The sequence below is a fragment of the Drosophila santomea genome, chromosome 2R (genome assembly GCF_016746245.2).
Source record: "Drosophila santomea strain STO CAGO 1482 chromosome 2R, Prin_Dsan_1.1, whole genome shotgun sequence".
NCBI lineage: Eukaryota > Metazoa > Arthropoda > Insecta > Diptera > Drosophilidae > Drosophila > Drosophila santomea.
In genome coordinates, this window is record NC_053017.2 from 21,435,271 (window position 1) to 21,455,693 (window position 20,423).

General features: G+C 47.0%; 6 protein-coding genes across 9 annotated transcripts; 4 read left to right on the top strand and 2 right to left on the bottom strand.

Annotated features, from left to right (window-relative positions):
• Positions 1-108: 108 nt before the first annotated feature.
• On the bottom strand, positions 109-2,592 carry LOC120444927 (transcriptional coactivator yorkie). Of its 2 annotated transcripts, XM_039624927.2 has the most exons (5): positions 1,613-2,591; positions 1,274-1,365; positions 668-823; positions 361-413; positions 109-290 (listed from the first exon to the last, which is right to left on the bottom strand). In XM_039624927.2, the coding sequence occupies exons 1-5, from the start codon at positions 2,461-2,463 to the stop codon at positions 186-188; spliced, it is 1,257 nt and encodes a 418-aa protein (XP_039480861.1). In that variant the 5' UTR covers positions 2,464-2,591; the 3' UTR covers positions 109-185. The 2 variants fall into 2 exon arrangements, with proteins under 2 accessions (XP_039480861.1, XP_039480862.1); XM_039624928.2 differs by lacking the exon at positions 668-823 and having other exon boundaries at positions 1,613-2,592.
• A 523-nt stretch (positions 2,593-3,115) lies between these two features.
• On the top strand, positions 3,116-7,524 carry LOC120444926 (glycerol-3-phosphate acyltransferase 3-like). 3 transcript variants are annotated; one of them, XM_039624926.2, is made up of 7 exons: positions 3,116-3,384; positions 3,785-3,988; positions 4,046-4,288; positions 4,771-5,007; positions 6,021-6,254; positions 6,759-7,015; positions 7,084-7,524. In XM_039624926.2, exons 1-7 carry the CDS (start codon positions 3,250-3,252, stop codon positions 7,385-7,387), a joined length of 1,614 nt encoding a protein of 537 aa, XP_039480860.1. In that variant the 5' UTR covers positions 3,116-3,249; the 3' UTR covers positions 7,388-7,524. The 3 variants fall into 3 exon arrangements, with proteins under 3 accessions (XP_039480860.1, XP_039480859.1, XP_039480858.1); XM_039624925.2 differs by lacking the exon at positions 4,771-5,007 and having other exon boundaries at positions 3,118-3,384; XM_039624924.2 differs by lacking the exon at positions 6,021-6,254 and having other exon boundaries at positions 3,119-3,384.
• Positions 7,525-8,979: 1,455 nt separating this feature from the next.
• Positions 8,980-12,144, top strand: LOC120444529 (muscle LIM protein Mlp84B). The gene is made up of 9 exons (XM_039624276.2): positions 8,980-9,117; positions 9,248-9,388; positions 9,488-9,647; positions 10,200-10,302; positions 10,365-10,461; positions 10,522-10,618; positions 10,669-10,965; positions 11,028-11,348; positions 11,421-12,144. Exons 2-9 carry the CDS (start codon positions 9,274-9,276, stop codon positions 11,689-11,691), a joined length of 1,461 nt encoding a protein of 486 aa, XP_039480210.1. The 5' UTR covers positions 8,980-9,117; positions 9,248-9,273; the 3' UTR covers positions 11,692-12,144.
• An 85-nt stretch (positions 12,145-12,229) lies between these two features.
• LOC120444528 (carboxylesterase 5A) lies at positions 12,230-14,419 on the bottom strand. Its single transcript, XM_039624275.2, has 2 exons — positions 14,008-14,419; positions 12,230-13,664 (listed from the first exon to the last, which is right to left on the bottom strand). The coding sequence occupies exons 1-2, from the start codon at positions 14,417-14,419 to the stop codon at positions 12,247-12,249; spliced, it is 1,830 nt and encodes a 609-aa protein (XP_039480209.1). The 3' UTR covers positions 12,230-12,246.
• Positions 14,420-14,852: 433 nt separating this feature from the next.
• On the top strand, positions 14,853-15,125 carry LOC120444530 (MICOS complex subunit Mic10). Its single transcript, XM_039624277.2, has one exon. The coding sequence runs from the start codon at positions 14,880-14,882 to the stop codon at positions 15,123-15,125; it is 246 nt and encodes an 81-aa protein (XP_039480211.1). The 5' UTR covers positions 14,853-14,879.
• Positions 15,126-16,905: 1,780 nt separating this feature from the next.
• Positions 16,906-20,263, top strand: LOC120444527. The gene is made up of 5 exons (XM_039624274.2): positions 16,906-16,994; positions 17,423-17,536; positions 17,601-18,240; positions 18,306-18,786; positions 18,892-20,263. Exons 1-5 carry the CDS (start codon positions 16,955-16,957, stop codon positions 19,963-19,965), a joined length of 2,349 nt encoding a protein of 782 aa, XP_039480208.1. The 5' UTR covers positions 16,906-16,954; the 3' UTR covers positions 19,966-20,263.
• Positions 20,264-20,423: the final 160 nt, after the last annotated feature.

Below are 20,423 nucleotides of genomic sequence, written 5' to 3' on the forward strand. Positions count from 1 at the left end.
CCAATTTCTTCTTTTCAATCAGCGCGTTGATGTCGAAGCCCTGAAACCCCAATAAGAAGGCGCCCACGAATGAGAAACACACAAACTTCGTTATGTAAAGAAATACTATAAAATTTGAAAAATATTTAATTTAGAATAATACAAAATATAAAACTTTTAGGTCTAATACAGATGTATACATTGAATTAATTAATTTTATACCATTCCAAATCGTCAGGTTTGTGGGAAGACGGCGGATTTACAATGGCCTGTGCGTCATTGAACAAGTTACTGCAAAGATTATCCTCAATCTGAAAGCAGTAAAGTGGTGAATGGGTGGAGTGCAACTCGGTAATCCAACTGGCAACTGCGAATGCTTACCTGGAGGGAAGACACTAAGTTATCTGGGCAGTCGAGCACGCTAAGCCCAGATTCTGCAAAGATATACGGCAAAGATGGAGGCGTTAATAAAGGCATGGTTAAGGCAAGGCGTGGAAAGATAAGGAGTGTGGAGTGTTCGGCCTCTATCTCAAGATCAGTACTATGTATAGTGAAAGCAGAGATGCCATGGGAATTACGTGATCGGCCCCCCGCCCACTGCGCACTCAATGTTATCTAGCGATATCTGTACGATATCTGTGTGTGTCTCGTGGTCTTACGCTAGTCGGGGTGTTGGAGCGAGACTTACGCATTCTGGGATCGTTCCATGAAGTCGTTCGATCAATGTGATTTATAAAGTAAAGATCTCCGGACTCGGTAACTGCCTGCTCCCAACCATCCGGCAGTGGACCCAAATTGTTAGCAATGGTCGATGTGGTAGTTTGTTTTGTAGTTTGCAAAACATCTATCGAACAAAAACAATGAATTACAAACCAAAGTAAATAAAAACAAATTAAAATATGTCTTCAACGTAATGCTGCAGTGAAAGCGGATGATAACTGAGGGGCATTTGCGCCCAGCATGCAGCACAATTCAATTCAAAATCAATTAGGGAGTACTCCTCAAAGCAAATTCAATCAAACTTCCACTTCCGATTGCCAAAATGATCAGACTCCAACCCTATCCCGAAAAGTGCATTGACACGTTCAAATAGACGGAATGGACTCCCTCAAATCGGTTGCGTATGCTGTTCATGCGTTAGATGAAATGAGTTAGAGCCTATTTGGTCCCTGCCTGGTCTCTAGCATAAATTAGTCCTCTGATTTAGGTGAGTTAAGTGGGTTAACAATGAGACGCAGCCACAGGCAGTTAACGACTTACATATCTAAGGCATGAAATCACAGAGGGAACCTACCATTCTGCTTTATTCGCTCGGCCATCAAGATTTGCTGCTGTTGGCGATATTGGATTCTGGGATCCTCCCACTGCGTAGATTTTGTAGTATGACTGCAAGTAGAGAACACCATTTTTGAGCGTGCTGTTTTAGGTATAGTTAAGCAAGTAATTTTTAAGAGATAAGTTTTAAGCGAAGTCAAGTGATTTCTGTGACTCATGCGAAAGTCTTACGAGAAGAAATCTTAAGATTGTGCATAAAGTTAATTTTGGGTTCTTTATTTACTCAATGGTATCGATACTCGAAGACCTAGTATTAACAAATGCTACTACAGCTATTCCTAAAGTAGTCTATACTCACTTCAAGTAGTAGATCTGGCCATCGTTGGTCTTAGCTTGCTCCCATCCTGGTGGCAAGGCGCCTAGCTGGCGGTTCAACTGAATGGGGCTGATGACGTCGTAGGAGCGCTGCTTCTTGTGCACTGTCTGCATGGACATGGGAATGTCCTGCGACATGCAGGTGTTCATGGCGTCCAGATCGATGGCCGAGCTGGCCGGGGCGCCGCTTGGGAACTCTTGGGCACTGTTCTCTGGGAAAGTGGGCCCAGCGGGCTGCTGTTGGCTGCTCGGATTGGCATTCGGATTGTTGGCTGCTGCTGCGTCGCTCCGGGCGCGCACGTTGTAGTTCTGCTGCAGCGAGGCGGGGCTGCTGCGGGCTCGGGAGTGATGTATCGCCAGGCGGCTGTGCTGGGGAGACGGCTGGATCTGGAGCTGGGGTATGGCGGCGTTGGGCGACTGGCCATCCGGCTGCTGAACGATGGACGCCTTGTTCCCGATGTTGATGCTCGACTGGGAGCCTGCGTCGTAGGTGGAGTCGGCGCTGTTGGCCCGCGAGTGCGAGGGCGCCGGGGGCGTGAAGAAGGAGTTGGGCAGCTTCCGCATGCGCAGGGGCAGCTGCAGCGGGCGCTTGGCGTCACCCGGATTCAGGACGCTGTCGAACAGCGCTTGCAGGTTGTCGTCCGTGTCCTGGTTGACCCGCACCACCAGGTTGTTGGACTTCATCAGCGACAACATGTCCTCGTCCTCGATCTCCTTCTCGATCAGGCTGTTTGTATTGCTGCTGGCTGACATCGTCGTTAACATATAAAAGGCACTTATTGTATACAAACGAAAACTACATAGAATTATCTTAGCGATTAGGCACGCGCACATATATGTTCTTCCATATACGTATCACTCCATCGCGCTGCGCGAAACTATAACATTAAGGTGTTAAAAACTAAACTTCGTTGCAATAAATAATAGTAATAATAATAATTACGGAACTGCCAACATAAAATAAAATTAGCCCAGTGTTGCCAGATAGGTAGCCCCATCCACTTGTCCATTCCGTTTCCAGCATACCCTGTGTAATCGGCTTCGTGGCTGCACCTGCGGAATGTCAGGGGTATTCCGCAAACCGATGACGATTTTTGCCAAATTTTCTTAGCTTTTGCTAAGATTTATTATTTACTCTGTAATTATTAGGGCAAAAAACTTATGAGATGTGTAATAAATGTGCAAAAGTGTTAGATTATTATGCTTACCATAATTATTTTTTGGCATAAGTGAACTGTTTGCTAAGTGAATATAAGTTCATCCAGAGTTTTGACGAAGGTGAGCCATGAACGCATACTTAATTACTACAAAGCTAAATGTAAACTACCTTTGTTGTTTTCAGTGTATGGTTCCTCAACCCCTTCGAAACGATTAACAATGGAACAAGCCGTACCGTCTCCTGCCTGACCGGAATCGTCCCATTTTCGTCTGTTCCCGGCAGAGATAGGGATGAACGCGGGCCAGGTCTGCAAGCACGAGACAGGTTTTCGACACAGCCAAGTTCCATCTCTAGTTCGCCGTACAGCAAAAAAGTATTTTAACATTGTATATATTGGCACGACACAATTCGGAGGCATTTTGCGCTTGACAATAACTAATGTCCCATGAACCAAATGTAAAATGATCGACGTGCTATTGGACATATTCTGGATCCCCCTCGGGGGCTTCCTCTCATTTCTGATATTTATTTCCGCCATAAACAAATCAATCGGCGTCCGAAAAGCGTACGTGAACCTCCTCCTAAGGATATTCGAGGTAAATATTGCTTGGTTTTGGTTTGCAGATTGGCATCAACCGATTTGAGGTGCTCCAAGGCAACGGCGGTCTTGGAAAGGTGCTGTCTGGCCAATAGTTAAGCTATTCCAAAGTCCATAAATATAGTCAGCTTTTGGAGTACATCAAACTACGTCTGCCCTACGCATTAACTGCAATACAGACGAGTTCCAAAAAACATTGCTTAGCCAGTAGTTTCGAGTAGTTCTCCGGCTATCCTTCAAGAATCCGTGAGTCAGAAGTGCCCAAGTTCACATTTGCCACTCCGCTGACACATGCAAAGTGCCAGTCATTACCTCGTTCGATGATATGCTTGCGATACCCTTATCTGCAGATAATCCCCTACTGGACCTCGTTAACAACTAATCACATATATTTTCAGTACGGTCGAGTTAGTATAGAGACAGCATCCAAAGAAAACCAACACGTTCAAAATCCTAAGACTGATGACAAACAGGGAGTGCAAATAGTGGACGACGCCGATTCCAAAGAAGGCACAAATGGAGCCACCTTGATCACCAGGGACGCTGTGCTGCTGCCCCAGGCGCAGGAGCCCGCTCCAGAGAAACCAGTTTCCTCCACAAAGGTAAGAAGTCATTTTTGTAGATGGGCATCTAATCCAAGAACCATTACCCAATTGCAGGATGAAATCAATTTCGATTTTGAGAAATGCTTGGACTACGTAAAGTCTGGCGTGGAGGCCATCATCGAGGACGATGTTACGTCGCGCTTCGAGGCGGAGGAGCTCAAGAGCTGGAACATGCTGACACGCACCAATAGGCACTACGAGTTCATTTCCTGGAAAATAACCTCCATCTGGGTGTTTGGCTTCTTCATCCGATACGTCATCCTGATGCCCCTCCGAGTACTGGTCTGCTTCGTTGGTGTGAGTACATTTGGTTCATTTAGTGGCTTTTCCACAACTACCCGACCGTCCCGATTCCCATGCATGCGACAAATTACCCCAAAGGATGCGCTTAAATAATGTATTCCTCTTCAGACGTTTAACTAGCAACATGCATAGGGATTGGGCGGTCGAGTAGTTATCTTACAGGATGAAAAGAAAGGGACCCAACGGACAAGAACTGGTGAAACTTTTCCTGCCAGTAAAGGAATGTTTTCCTCAGTAGATTACATTTCAGCGAAGAGCTCTTCAGAGAAATAACTTTGGGCAAACAGTAGAGTATCGGACGACCCCCAATGGCGCGTTTTGTTATCTAAATTTGCTTGCACTAACGTTCACTAGAAGATCGCAGTACCGCGATCTTGTGATTAACAATTGTTCATTTTCCCATAATTTACCACCATTTATTTGTTTTGTGTGCGTCTTTTAATTTACTTCTCTAATAAAAACTATTTAATTCCTAGGTTTTATTTGCAGTTTTATCAAACTCTATTGTGGCTTGTTTACCTTTTCGATTTGTACGGCTTTCTCTAGCGAGCTTGTCATTCAAAATTACGTTCCGCCTTATTTCAAGTTCTATGTCCTCCTTTATCAAGTTCCACAATAAGCAATATAAGCCCACAATTTCTGGGTTCTGTGTAGCCAACCACACCTCTCCCTTGGATGTGGCTATATTATCGACCGATTGTACCTACTCTTTGGTGAGAAAGAAATTTTATCTTAAATTCGTCACATAAACTGGTTTCATTTAAGTTAAAATGCATGCATGTAACAGCCGAAATAGCACATTTTGTAATCCGTTCTTGTACCTAAACATACTAAATCCTGGCGCTCTAACTTATCAGTTCGATCATTTTATCCCATAAAGAGAAACTTTTGGGCCTCAGACTTGGGTAGCAGCCTGGTAACTGCCGATAAATTTCGCAATGGGTTTATTGGTTTCCATTCGCCCAAACTTATCAAAGAGTTCCCATGTGAACGCCCTGGCAGATAGCCATTATCTCTGTGTGTACATGGAGTTTAGACCCGACGCATATTAACATACCTACAGGCATCGATAAGTTTCGGCCAACCTTGCTGACATGAATTACTCCATACTATTATCGCCTGATAAGTCGGAGCTGTTCCGAGTCCAGGCAGAACGTCGATTCGAGAATGCATGCATGAATTTTTGATTTGGAGGTGCAGTTTTCCATGTGGTCCTAGTTTATGTTGCAGTACTGGCTTTTGTTTCGTCCCCGCCTAATGTGTGTCCTTTGCAAAGTAGTTTGCTGATTCTAGCTTATTCGTTCGTGCCGCGCAGGAGTATTGAGTGTATCCAAGAACGCGAATCAGGTAAGATAAGCGCCATGGGTATGAAATTCACTTATTTATAACTTGGTTTATGACTCCCACGGTGCCGCGGTCTATTACGTCTGTCGATTAGCTTCAGCTGTTTTCCGTGGTTTCCCCGGTGAATTTTGTTTGCGGGGTGCGCTTCACGGAACGGAAGTGCAAATGATGACCTTTAGATTACGCCTAGGAGCAGCCTAGTAGGAACACGGTATACCAGTGGGTCACAGAGTTAATTCCCAGTCAAAAGTGTGAACATAATGTCCCAAAGACGAGTGGAGATGAAGCCCGATGATTTTGAAGAAGACCGCCTATCCAGAACTTGAAGCTCTAAGTAACTGAACCCCCTCACTGTTCCCATTCTCGTTTTGTGCCATCTTAGGTAGTGTGGTTAACAGTGTGCACGGCTGCAGTGGGATACTTGAAGGATGGGCCCTTCAAGCGGGATCTCGTGCACAAGGTGCTCGGCATGTGCTTCGGCGTTTTGTCCAGCGCGATATCGGCGGTTATCACCTACCACAATGAGGATAATCGCCCGTCATCCGGTATTTGTGTTGCCAATCACACCAGTCCCATTGATGTGCTGGTCCTGATGTGCGACTCGACCTACTCGCTGGTAAGGCAACGTTTGGAACCCGAAGCTACTAACCCCCGTATGGAAATAATCACAATCTTTGGTTTTTAACATCTTACTTTCTCAGTTTCCTGTAGTACATAGAATCACACAAACATATAACCCGTTTAAAGTGGTGAAACGCTTGAATGCTTTTTTATTTTTCCCTATGACATCAATAAGGGAAAGGGACTAGCTCTATATTTAGATAATTCTTTCAGTTTTCGAGTCACAAAGAAAAATTAAATTCAATTACATAGTATTTAGACATAAGAAACCACTGGTGTCAGAATTCAAGCCCATCTGGAAATGCTCTAAAAAATCAACTAGGCCGTTAAAAAGAAATGACACTTACCGAAAATTTGCACGTGCAGGTACTAACCCGAATTTAAGCTTGCTGTGGTGATGGTTTTTGTTTTGCATGTTTAATGTTTTGGCTTTTTGTGTTTGCGGTAGCACCAAGCATCTTCCAAAGCCAGATAATAAGAGTTTTGTCCGACTTTCTAGATTGGCCAACGCCATGGAGGCTTCTTGGGTGTGCTGCAAAGGGCTTTGGCCAGAGCATCTCCCCACATTTGGTTCGAGCGTGGCGAGGCCAAGGATCGCCATTTGGTGGCTGAGCGGCTCAAGCAGCACGTTTCCGATCCGAACAACCCACCGATCCTCATCTTCCCGGAGGGCACTTGCATCAACAACACGTCGGTCATGCAGTTCAAGAAGGGCAGCTTCGAAGTTGGCGGCGTCATCTACCCGGTGGCCATTAAGTGAGTACTGGATGTTTTGGCGCGCAAGTTATATCTCATCCATCCATCTCTCCGTCTCCCTCTTGAAGGTACGATCCGCGGTTCGGCGATGCCTTCTGGAACAGCGCAAAGTACTCGATGATGCAGTATCTGTACATGATGATGACCTCGTGGGCCATCGTCTGCGACGTGTGGTACCTGCCCCCGATGTACAGGCAGGAGGGAGAGTCGGCGATCGACTTTGCGAACCGCGTGAAGAGCGTCATCGCCAAGCAGGGAGGCTTGATTGATCTGGTCTGGGACGGGCAGCTGAAGCGCATGAAGCCAAAGAAGGAGTGGAGGGAGATCCAGCAAGTCGAGTTTGCCAATCGGCTGAAGTCGGACTCCACCTAAATTACCATATTTCTGCAGTGACTGTAAATGATATACATTATTTTGCATAATTTGTATTGCAGCGACTGTAATTTGTATAAATTACGATTAACAATTGGATGGTTAAATAAACGATGAAGTCACATGTACAATTATAATAATTATTTGTATATTAATTAATTTATCTATTTTGTAAAAATAAACGATATCTGATAAGCTGATTATCACAACATCTGGACTCGACTCGCTGTAAATTCATTTCTTTGTCATGCAAAACCACACGAGCCACACTCTGGCGAAGAATGGGCTTGAAGGTGAGGCCACTTAGCTGGATGGAGCGAGACCAGGTCAGCAACCTATTGATGTGGGGATGCTTTTGGCCAGCTGCATATCATACATACCTAAATGGAGCTAAGCGAAGCCAAAGAGATGGCTAATAAATGGATTACATATTCATAATTATGCGCCGCGCGGCTAATAATACGAGTGACTCAGAGCTGTGCCAGTATGTATGTATCTATTTTGCACTAATTGTCCACCCATACAGGTAATTAAGATACACTTCCGTATATCGCTCGTTTCCGAGCTTGAGGCGATCGATCGGATTGAGTGGTTAATTCCCGACATTCTGGCATTCTGGCGAGGTGAGGCGAGCTAACCCTGAACTGTCGCCAAAACTGATGGTGGTATCGGATAAACAATGCTGGCAAAGCAAACCCCATATCGTCAGATTTGTCGAGTCAATGGGCCTGGGCCTGGCCTTCATAAATTGTTAGGCTCATTGCCAATCGCAAGTGAGCGATTTACAATTAACAAATACCCAGTGCCCCTCTATTTATAGATATGTTTATACATGGGCATCGCCTGCGATGATGAAAAGATGCTTCACTCCATCCCATCCACATTCATGTGCATATTCATGTGGCCCCCCTAATGAAACACTTGTGGCTACTCGATCCACTCTCGAAAGCGCTTTTTCGAAAACTGGAACCTATTTTCGAGCATTTTATGGCGTGTAAATCCGATTCCAATTCCAATTCCGCTTCCAATTCCAATAGATTTGAGATCGAAGAGCGATCAAGAGACGAATGCGTAATGTGCTTATTTATGGATTTGGGTTGAGCAGTTATGAGCTATTTTCGAATTTCTAAGACTAAAATAAGGCCATGAATGTACTTTGATACACATCGCATGGGTGTGCATATATTTTTAGACTACAAACATACATATTTACATCTGCGCGGATCTCGGTGTGCGTGTCGAAAGCTAATAAATTAATTGTTGCGTAAAATCAGATTACATATGGCTGATGGCGGGGTGGTTGGTTGGTAATATGGGTAGTACAGAACCTTCGTGAGAAGCCGCCCATTATATATTTCGATTTTTACCCAAATCTTGCATGCCTCGCACTTGAGAGTGCACTAAAACAAAGTACTTAAAGCCAAGGCAAGGCAAATTCTTGGTGGGGGGCATATAGTAATCCAAGTTAGGCCAACTGGGCGGTTACCAGCCAGCCAAGAAATGAGACATCGGCGTGGATATAGCCGCATAGAGTACACATACACAGAGCCGTGGGCATTGCATGATAAATAAATGATATATTCAGAAAGTGCTGTTTTTATTACGCAAACTGTATTTTCTTAGTTGTGCCGTGTGCATCCACAAATATAGACTACCTGTGTACAGAATCTTTCCAGTCTAGTCCGCGGCATTTCCGACGAATAGGAACTACTTCACAGAGTACCTCCGAGGTATATATCCCAAGGATTATATTTATATGTATATAATTCGATCGCGCCGATCCATACACGCATCCACGCATCCACGCATCCACGCATTGCCGCTGCAGTTAGCCATAATCACAGTTTTTTGCCCCCGCAGACACACACGCACACACACAGAACAAAATGCCTTTCGTTCCCGTTGAAACCCCCAAGTGCCCCGCGTGCGGCAAGTCGGTCTACGCTGCCGAGGAGCGCGTTGCCGGAGGCTACAAATTCCACAAGACCTGCTTCAAGTGCAGTAAGTATTGTTGGTCCCTCGAGCCGGATCCCCTTGCTCCTTTCGAGGTCCTTTGTGGCGGATAAATAACGAGCTAATGCAAACTAATGCCCGTTTCAGGCATGTGCAATAAGGCCCTGGACTCGACCAACTGCACGGAGCACGAGAAGGAGCTTTTCTGCAAAAACTGCCATGGTCGCAAATACGGTCCCAAGGGATACGGTTTCGGTGGTGGTGCCGGCTGCCTGTCCACGGACACTGGCGCCCACTTAAACAGAGAGTAAGGACTAATTAAGAACAACTATGTTTTGTATGAAAATTGTGTAAAATTCCTTGAATTAAATGTGTAGTTTTGCTTTCTATTAGAACCTGTATGTTTTAAATGTTTCCACGCCCCTGAAAATCAGACCCCTCACCTAACTTTCTGGGCAAAAGCCACCCGGGATATCCAGTTTCCGATTCCCTGGAAAATTCCACTAACGCTACCGATTGTTAATGTTCAACACACAAACACACATTGTGGTCTTTGGTGAAATAATTCTTGTATCTTTGTTTACAACGTCCACCGACTGTAAATTGATAAAATAAATGTACAATAAAACAAAGTAGTCGTAGGCTTATTCACGTGCTATTAATAGGTTTCTATTCCCATCTCCTCGTCGCTGTCTATGTGGATTTCGTGTACTCCCCCGATTCGTTTTCTGTTCGGGCACAACGACCGACCTTTGAGTGTGTTCCTTGTGTTTCTCGCCAAGTGGGTGACTAAGATGTCCCACCACCAATGAGTGTCCATCCAGAGCGGTATGATTGAGGGGGGTTGGAATCTTTCTAGCTTCGTTCCGCCGAAGATTCCCCCAAAAGCACCCGACGGACTGGGCTGCCCACGGTGTGGCATATATGTGTATGCCGCCGAGCAGATGCTGGCCAGAGGAAAGGTGAACTATTGGGGTCTTCTGGGTTCGTCGGCCCTTCGCTTAAGTGCTCTTCCTTATCGCAGGGCTATCACCGGAGGTGCTTCAAGTGCGTGCAATGCAACAAGACGCTGGACTCGACTCTTCACTGTGATGGTCCGGACAAGGACATTTACTGTAGAGGTACATTTTGAACCCCCCGAGTTTAGATAAATGGGATCTTTAGAAGCATTGGCATTGCAGGATGTTATGCTCAGAAGTTTGGGGCCAGGGGCTACGGGCACATCGGCATTTCGTCCTTGGGCTTGATGTCCGACATCAAGGATTGCGAGTGGCAAAGGTGAGATCAGTACCATCACCAAAATGAGGTAATTACATTGGTGCTTTCAGCGACATGGCTCCCAAGTCCTCCGCCATTAATGTGGAGCAGATCCAGGCGCCCATCGGTGAGGGATGTCCACGCTGTGGAGGCGTGGTCTTTGCCGCGGAACAAGTTCTCTCCAAGGGAAGGCCCTGGCACCGGAAGTGCTTCAAGTGTCGGGACTGCACCAAAACCCTGGACTCCATTATCGCGTGCGATGGTCCGGATAATGAGGTCTACTGCAAGACTTGCTACGGCAAGAAGTGGGGACCCCATGGCTACGGATTCGCCTGTGGATCCAGTTTCTTGCAAACCGACGGCATTACGTAAGCGTGTTTCTCCTCCAAGGAACCCATCTTCCTCAAAATCTAATCCCCGATTCTTGCAGTGAGGAGAACTTGGCATCCGAGCGACCTTTCGTGGCTCCGGACACCACTTCGATCATGGCTCCGGACGGCGAGGGATGTCCCCGATGCGGTGGCGCGGTCTTTGCAGCCGAGCTGCAGTTGTCCAAGGGAAAGATGTACCACCGAAAGTGCTTCAAATGCGAGAGGTGCACCCGACCCTTAGACTCGGTACTCGCCTGCGACGGTCCGGATGACAACATCTACTGCAAGCTCTGCTACGCGAAGTTGTTTGGCCCCAAAGGAGTTGGGTACGGACACACTCCCACTCTGGTGTCCACCAACTACGAGTACACGCCCAGCTGGTAAGCACTTCTCCTGCATCCGTGAATCCATGGTTGCTAAAGATCGTCAAACCTTCTGATTGCCTCTTGCAGCTGGGGAACCATCGATCGCAACGGGCAGAAGTCGGAGAACGGGTGTCCGCGATGCGGATTCATGGTCTTCGCCGCGGAACAGGTGAAGAGCGCGAAGAACGTGTGGCACAAGCTCTGCTTCTACTGCATGGAGTGCCGGAAGTACCTGGACTCGACCAACTTGAACGACGGACCCGATGGCGGCATCTATTGCCGCTCCTGCTACGGCAAGTTCTACGGACCCAAGGGCGTGGGCTACGGCATCGGAGCTGGCACACTGACAATGGCTTAAGAACTCGACCAAAAAAGCGCATTCAAGAACTAATCTTCCCCCGGTATGCAATAAGCTCCAAGATTCGTATTGGGGTTTCTAGTCCTTGGGTGCCCACATTTTTGAGGCTGACGAATAGGTGTAGTATTGCATTTCCACTAAAGGGTACTTTTAGCTCCAAAACAACGACATTTAGTAATGAACATTTAGTATCGAGGGCGAATCAGTTGGCGGTGGTTAGTATAGAAATTGTATAAGTCTCGAAGATAAGTACCGAAAAATGCATTCTGACCTCCGACTTGAACTTCATTGTTCCACCTGCGAAAACGAATTTCCAAACTTTACTGGGGATGCCTCAGGAATCCACAGGATAGGTGGCACTCCTATGATATGATATGTATGGCAGTCGTAGCAACAACAACCAGTATCCTATAAGTTTCGAACGACCAATAAACGACAAGTGGTAACTTTGTACATGGGGTTCTGCTGTTTTCAAGTATTTATTCATATAATAATAAGTAACGGTAGGACAGATTGCTTGGAGAGGGTCAAAGCGGCATCTATTGCAGGATCTCTTTATTCAAAATATATTAACGATAATGCGATAATGCTAAGGGTACATAGTATTGGAACGGAAGTGGAAGTGGCCATCACCAGGCCGCCGCCCGAGAATGTGGAGTTGCAGCAGTCGGCGGAGTAGACGAGGATCTTCGGGTACAGCGATCGCCAGAAGTTGATACGCTGGTTGTTCAGCAGGTTGTCCGTGTTGAAGCTCTCGTCGACGAGGAGCACCGAGTCATTGTTGGGCGTCATGGCGTTCCACTTCACGTACACATTCGACTTCGTGGGGTTCGAGGTCTTCGCGAAGTTCGCCCACAGGGTCATGATGATGTCGGCGATTTTCTTGTCGGTCGACTTCCAGTCCACGGAGTTGGTCATGTAGGGATTGCCCCACACGAAGACCTGGTCGAAGTGCTTGGGCACACTTATCCAACTGGGCAGATCCTGGAGCACCGACCGCGGCCGCATCCTGAACAGGTAGCTGTAGACTTGGCTGTCGTTACTGATCAGATCGGCGAACGTCTGCATGGGCGTGATGTAGAACTTCTCGGTGTGGGCACTGATGATGTGCCTGTTCGACTTCTTGGCGTCCGTATCCGAGTCGTTTGCGTACATGAAGTTGATGGCATCGGATATCAACTCGTAGTTGGAGCACCACTCGTAGTTGCGCACCAGCTTGTGCATGTCGTTCACGGCGATGTCGTTGAAGAATCCCTCCAGATCGGCGGCGCTGATGTCCGTGTCGAGGTTGTCCTTGAACAGGGTCAGCACCTCCTCCATATCGGTCACTCCAATGATCACGGGCACCCTGTGGTAGCTGCCCTTCTTGAACAGGATCTCCGGCTGGTTCTCGATGAACGGATAGGAGGTGTTGCTCAGCCCAAAGTCCACCACAGGGCCCCAGCTCACCGAGGGCAGGTTCTCCGAGAGCCGCTTGGCATCGATCCTCTTCAGGCACTGGATGAACATCGAGGTCGGCCTGCGCGGACAGCCAAAGGTGCTGGACACCTGGTCCAGCGACCCCTCGTACTCGTACGGCATCTTGACGGGACTCAGCGGATTGCCCGACATGATGATGGCCTTGTGGAAGCCACCCTTCGACCACTCACCCGACGTCATGTGCAGCGCCACACTCACCGCACCCGCATCATGGCCCATCAGGGTGATGCGGTTCGAGTCGCCGCCAAAGAAGTTGATGTTCTTCTTCACCCAGTAGAGCGCGGCCGACTGGTCCATGAGGCCATAGTTACCCTGGGCCTCGCCGTCGTCGGTGGTGAAGAAGCCGAAGATGTTTAGCCGATACGAAAAGGTCACCACAATCACCTTCTGCTTGAAGACCAACTGAAATGGCTCCACATCCGCCGGACTGCCGGTGGAGAAGTCGCCGGAATGGATCCACACCACAACTGCGTATCCATTGATTTCGGGCAGTCCTGGTCGAGAAACATAAGTATAATGCCAAATTAACCTTTTTAAAATGATTATCTTTACATCAACAAGGTCGTTTTGTGGGGGTGACCCAGAAATACCGACGGTTGATATTCGATATGAATGCATTTGCATTCAAATTTCAACCTAAATCCCGCCCGAGAGATTTCTATGCCAACCCCATTGTGTTTAGATTCATTATGATAGCCGACCAATATTAAACTATAAATTCAAAACTAACAAGAGACACATATTTACATAAACAGAGAGCCTAAAAAAGGTAACAAGCGAAGATATACGAGGATCCCCAATGGATTGATCCAAAGACCAAAGGTACAAAATACATACCATCAGGTACAAAGACGTTCAGATACAGGCAGTTCTCCTCAAACTTCCTCTCCCCATCCTGGGCACTCGAGTCGGACTGTATGATTTTGAGGATCTGCTCCGTTTCCCTGCCCACGGAGGGCATGGCGTTCTGCCAGCAGTCCGGCTGGAAGACGGTCGCGTTGAAAATGCCCTTCCACGGTGTTAGTTCGATATCCGGCGGCTGAAATCTCCGGGCATGTGCGTAGCGAATGCCCAGGTAGGCCTTGATGTTTTGGGTCCGGAACATCTTCAGATAGGTGCCGGATATGACTCCGTTGCCCGGAATGTGTATAAAGGGTGCGTCCACACATTGCACAGGTGCGAAACAGTAATCGCTGAGTAGGTGAAAAAACACGGCCAAGAAGGCCAGGAAGTTCGCTCTGCAATCCATGCTCCGTCCGGTTGCTTCACATCTTTCCCTGTTTTGAACTTGGGCGACACTGCTCGCAATCTTTCGAGGCACGCGAGCCCTTCGTTGCCATGGCGAAAATACACAAAAATATTGTTGCCTAGGATTTTGTAACTATGGCTATGGCACTTATCCATCTCCTTGCGCTGAGGTTGTATTTATTTATTCAGCCTACGTCACCGTCGGAATGCTGTTAACCCCAGATGGCCCCATTTCAAAGCTACAGCATACATATATTTTAGAAATATTGAAATCAGCTGTCATTGCAGCTAGGAATCTTCAAAGCTCGAATTTTCGAATATAATAATATATATGAAACCCTATTAATGAGCTTCATATATTTCCCAAATTCCAAATGTCATGTGTTCGGCTTAAACGTCAATTTCCCCGACAAGTAACATATACACCTCGAAATTTTTGAATATTGCTTCCAAGATCGAAGATGACCCATGAACCGCAGAAGCCCGTCAAGCCGGCAGCCAAGGAGACTCCGGCTGTGAGCGAGGAGACGAGAACCACGGACAAGTGCCTGGCGGACTTTTGCATGAAGGGCGGAAGTGGCCTGATCGTCGGCTGCGCCTTCACCTTGTTCTTCACGAGACCACAAACCTATCCCATTTGGCTGGGACTGGGCATCGGAATGGGCGTGGCCTACGACTGCTGCCAGAGCCGCTGGAATCAGCAGTGAATCATCAAGAGTAAATGAAACGGGGTCTTTTGTAAACTTTTTAAAGATATTCCTGGCAATTTCCCCTCTTAATTACTTGTATTACATTAAACTGAACACAATCCGAGCTACTTACTTCGCAAAGCCTGTTCGAGAGCGTTTTGGAAAAAGGGTTTTTCAAAACTCTTCGGCTAGCTGAAGCTGAAGCTGAAACAGCCGCTGCAAGTGGCGCAAAGTTGGTCTTTGGCCACCGAAAGTTTAGTTATTCCCACGGCGTCTCGCAGCGGAAAAGCAAGAGTGGCAAACTGGTTTGGGGATCGGCGCGAGTAACCCTACTCTTCGCCAGCCACAATTACCATTACCATCGCCGATGTGGCCGTTCTCTTCGGCAGTCCGACACTGCGCATGTGTGCATGGGCCATGGTAGCTGCGGGTATCGGACTCGGGCTCGGATTCAGATTCACATCCACATTCAGATTCAGATACGTTCGGATTCGGTTTGGATTCGGATTCGGATTCGTTGCCACTCCAGCTGTATGCTTCGCGTTGGACCCACCGATAGCTTGGCTTGCTGCTACAGTTTCATAATTGTCTCGGCCAGCAGCGGCGGAGTTCATGATTTCGCTCGGAATATGTTTTAGCCAGATCAGTGCAGTGTTGGCCCGAATAAGTGCTTAAAAAAATGCACTTTTGAGCGTGCTGTATATGTACTATACGTGTATGTGGCAAGTTGCTGGCGAACGAAAATACGTGAATGAAAATATGAGCTGCCAATGAAAACCCACTGAGAAAAGCCCACTCTTGAGCCTGAAGTGCAAGTGAGTTGTGCCGCGGAAGAAAAGAAACTGAATCGATTACCTTTCGCGGCAACGGGAACTAAAGTCGAAAAACTAAAAACCAAATACCAAATACCAAAGACCCAAAGACACAAGACCCAAGACTGAAGCTTAAGTTGGAGCCTTTCTCTATTCAATGTTTCTCAATGACCTAATGCTTTCGATTGTCTTTGTGCTTGCGAGTGTGCGTGTGCATTAGTTACATACAGTGGGTGCGAAAACTACTCGTTTCAATGTTTTGCTGCCACAAAAAGTGATCTGACCAGTTCTGTGGGAGCCAAGGCATTTGGCACGGCGCCTTCCAAAGACCAAAGTGTTCCGCCGCCGCGAAAGATCGCCAGATAATGTATAGTAATACATACATCGTGCACATATCTGCTCCATCATTAGGGGCCACCCTACCCAGTTTTACCCACTCCACATATGTAGTTTACCCATTCAATGCCAAAAGTTAGCGGTCGATGGCTGAATATGCTTAACGATACACCAGTTGGCTGTCAGCAAATTGGCTCAACTTCATTTTGTAACTAATGATCGATCGATCGCAATGCGAGCATACGAAATCCAAACAAAGCTGGCCCAACTCCTCCTTGCCTTCTCGCCTTCTCGCCGAGTACTTGGAATCTTACATAACCAGTGGCCACTTGCATAGATAACCCCGAATTGAGTACAACACACTGGCTTTCAAGCCCACATCCACATGCTGGCCCCAAGTGCTCACGAGTGGCCAATTTAATTGTTTATGGCCTCAATTAAGCCCTACGCAACGATTTGGACCAAGAAGTTATAGCAATGGTCCAGTCTTCACAGCGCTAATTACACGTTGTGTGTTACACCTGTATCCATAACAGCTTAATTGAAGGGCAGTTCATTATTCAAATCGGTTCGGCGGGAGAAAGCCTTTTAATTGCCTCACAACTGCCAGTAATTATCGCAATATTAACTTCTTCAGTTTTCAGATCTTATCAAACCTTTCTACGCTTTTCACCCGTTGAGTTTTACAATACAAAAAACATGCTGCGCTACCTGCTCATTCTTTGCGCCCTCGGAAGCGGTGAGTTTATAGAGTTAAGATCAACTTTCTAACACCTCCTTGTAGGGGGGAGAAACCAGCAAACTGTCCCCAACTGTCGCATATATTATACCTTAGATTTGCTGCCGGACCTACAGCGTTCGGCCTATTGTTTACCCTATTGTTTTGGCAGTAACATATCTTAATCACAATCGCTTCGATCTTTGTCATCTTATTAATAAATTGAATGTATATTTTCTTGAGTAATTGCGCCTGCCAACCAGAAAAACTTTTTCAGAAAACCAGTTTACAAAGAAATTTCGCGCTTGTACTTTACGAGAGCGCCTTGCCTTGAATTCATATTTACGAGTATGTGTATATTTGTAAGCCTAATACAAAAAGTCATTCTATGGCTTACGAACACCTATGGTAAACTCAACTGAACACCGAATTCGGATACCTTTCCCCAGCTACTTGCGGCGATGTAGAGCTGCTAACTCAGACTGTTTATGGCTTCCTGGACTTCACCACCACCATTGGGAACACCGTCATGGTCTTCTCGCCCCAAAGCTCTCCAGCCTTCGGTAAGTGCATCACTACCACTCCAAGATTATAGCGAATCTATTTTCGTTTGTTTTAATATTTTAGAGCTCAAGTCCAACGACACACACGAGATAGTGAATATTATAGAGACCAAGCCGAAAGAAACCAAGAAAGAAAAGGAGAAGGTCGGCATCAAGCCAACGCCTTTGATTGTGACTCACTCGAATGTCATGCCCGAGACCGAAACATCCCAGATTGAATCTTACAACATAAGTCTCTCCAACTCGCCCATTCAGACCCTCCTGAATACCCCTGAATACGATCTGCTGTCCCGCCAGCCGGAGCAGTTTGCCGAGGAAACCTACCGCCTGGTGAACTTTAAGTCCAAGAACGAGGCCGACCGCCAACGGGTATATGCGTCCAAGAAGGAGCCCGTCCATGGCTACCAAACGAGATCCAGCGAGTTCAGGAGCATCGTGACGGCGACCAAGGACTCTGGGAAATTCTCAAAGGTCTCCCAGGTCTCGCATGTCCACGCAGTTTCAAGTGTGGAGAAGAAGAGCAAGCCGCGACAGACGCGGACCAACAAACCAGTCACGCCCTCGATCCAGCCGAGCAGGACTCTCAAGGAGTTCTCCACCCAGACCCAGCTTTCCAGCAAGCCACCCAGGAAGAGCCACCAAAGTGGCCGCGACAACCGAGGATCATCGGGCACCAGGAAGCCCTCTCGACCCAAGGGAAAGCGGTATTACAAGCCTATTTCAAAGGTATCTTAGTGTTTTTTACAAACTTGGTCCACTTCCATTGCAGGAGGAACAAGCACACGCAGAGTGCCAAGCCGGCGGTAGCTCCATCAGCAACTGAAACCACCTCGCGTCCCTCTTACCGAACGAAAGCCAACGCGAATGCTGTGCAGGAGGAACCAGTGTCGGTGGTGAGTCCCAACGCCTTCAAGCTCAACAGGCGTCCTGGACGATGGCAGTACAAGTCCTCGCCGAAGCCCAAAGTAAACATCAGGAAGAACGCCAACCCCAATCTGCCCAGCGCCATCCAAAACGACACTTCGCCAAGTGAGGAGATACCCGTGGACATCATCACCAACCAGGCCATAAACAATGGCAGGGATCTAGAGGCGTCCGGCTCCCAAAACGGACCCGTTGCGAACAACAACAACGACGATCCCAACTCCAAATACTTTGTGCAGACGCTGAACGTGGAAATATCTACACCCCAACCATTTATAGACACCTATTACGAAATTGCAACCATCAAGACTCCGTTTATATTCCAGGTAATTATGCTGTGTGTTTTTTCCATTTCAAAGAAACTCAGTTTCTTTGTTTGAAGTTCCCACGACCATAAACCCCATTAATGGCATACTTACCTTTGATTGCAGGCTGGAGTGGTTAAGAAAACGCGCTTCCTGACCGTCACCTCCACCATAGAGAAGGTGATCCAGGAGGAGCACACCAAGGAGTACTCCGAAGACGATGGTCCGTTGACGGAGAACATTTTGGAGGCCACCGCCAGTACGAATGACCTTAAGACCTTAACGGGCAGCGTTACGACCTTGAAACCCATCTATCTGGGCGAGGAGACGGAGACCCCCAGCCTCGAGACCATAACGGAGTCCTTTTCCATAACGCACACTAAGCTGAAAACCCAGATCCTCCCCGTTGTGTACGCGAAAAGAAACGAAACCATCCAAGTTACCCTGGTTCAGACTTACGACTACACCAGTCTCATCACTGTGACCCAGACCATTTCCCCCTTGAGCGACGACTTCAATCCCTCGAAGAACTTCAAGGATTTCGAAGGAAGTTTGGACGAGGCCGGGTCGGAAATCAACCTGGACCTGGAGTTCGGAGACGAAGACAATACGGGCAAATTCGACGCAAAGATAAAGCCGAAACTCAAAGTTGAGGCAAAGAGTAATGTTACCAGTCCACTGATCCCCCTGATCCCGGAACCGATTAGTTTCCCGGAAACGCTGCAAAACAGCTTAATAACTTCTACGCGACCCGTTATCAAACTGGAGACCATCTGGGAGTCCCATGTGGTGCCGTTGGTCAGAGGAACCGATACCATCATGAGAACGCTCTCCAAGTCCGTGGGTGTCGTCGAGAAGACGGAATACGTCACTGATGTCGCCACCATTTCCATGCCAACGCCATCCTCGCAGTATCCCTTCTCGATCAACCCATTCAATCCCTTCAACCCACTACTGCCCATTCCCCCCCAGCAGTTCATCACCTCCACCGAGGTTCAGCAGTCCATGGTGACGGAAACGAGTTCCAAGGTCTTGAAACTGACTTTCGGCGCCAGAACCGCCTACACCACCATCTTCTCCACCTCCGTCGTTCCCACAGCCGTCACTAGGTTAATAACCGCCACGATTCCCGGCCAGCCAGGTCAATCCTTCCCCAACTACTATCCGCCTCCCTACAATCCATTTGCCTATGTTGGTTAGTTTTTAGAACTGATCTGCGTGACCCCATTACTTCTTTGTAACTAGAAATCCTGTATTATATTTAAGAACACGTGCAAATATCGAAAAGGCGGTGATACAAAAAGCAGTAGATTTTATTAGATTATATGAGCACTTTGTCGCAAAAGTTGTTAATGTAAATACTCGAATTAAGACTAAATTAAAATTGCATCGAATTTGTTTGGATCTAAGATAAGCAAAATATGGTTGTAGTTCGGTTTAACTGCTGTTAATAAATTTTTGAACCTTTTTATCCCCTAAATTAGATTTCTGCTACCGTTTTATTTACTCTTTATTCACTTCACTTTATTTACTGCAGCTTAACAGTTATTTGATTTGTAAATGATCGATAGTAATATGTCTGCACTGCATTCCATTCCATCGTTTCATGCAAAAAAGAACCGTTTATCTGCTTGCCTTGCAAACAACTGATCAAAAAT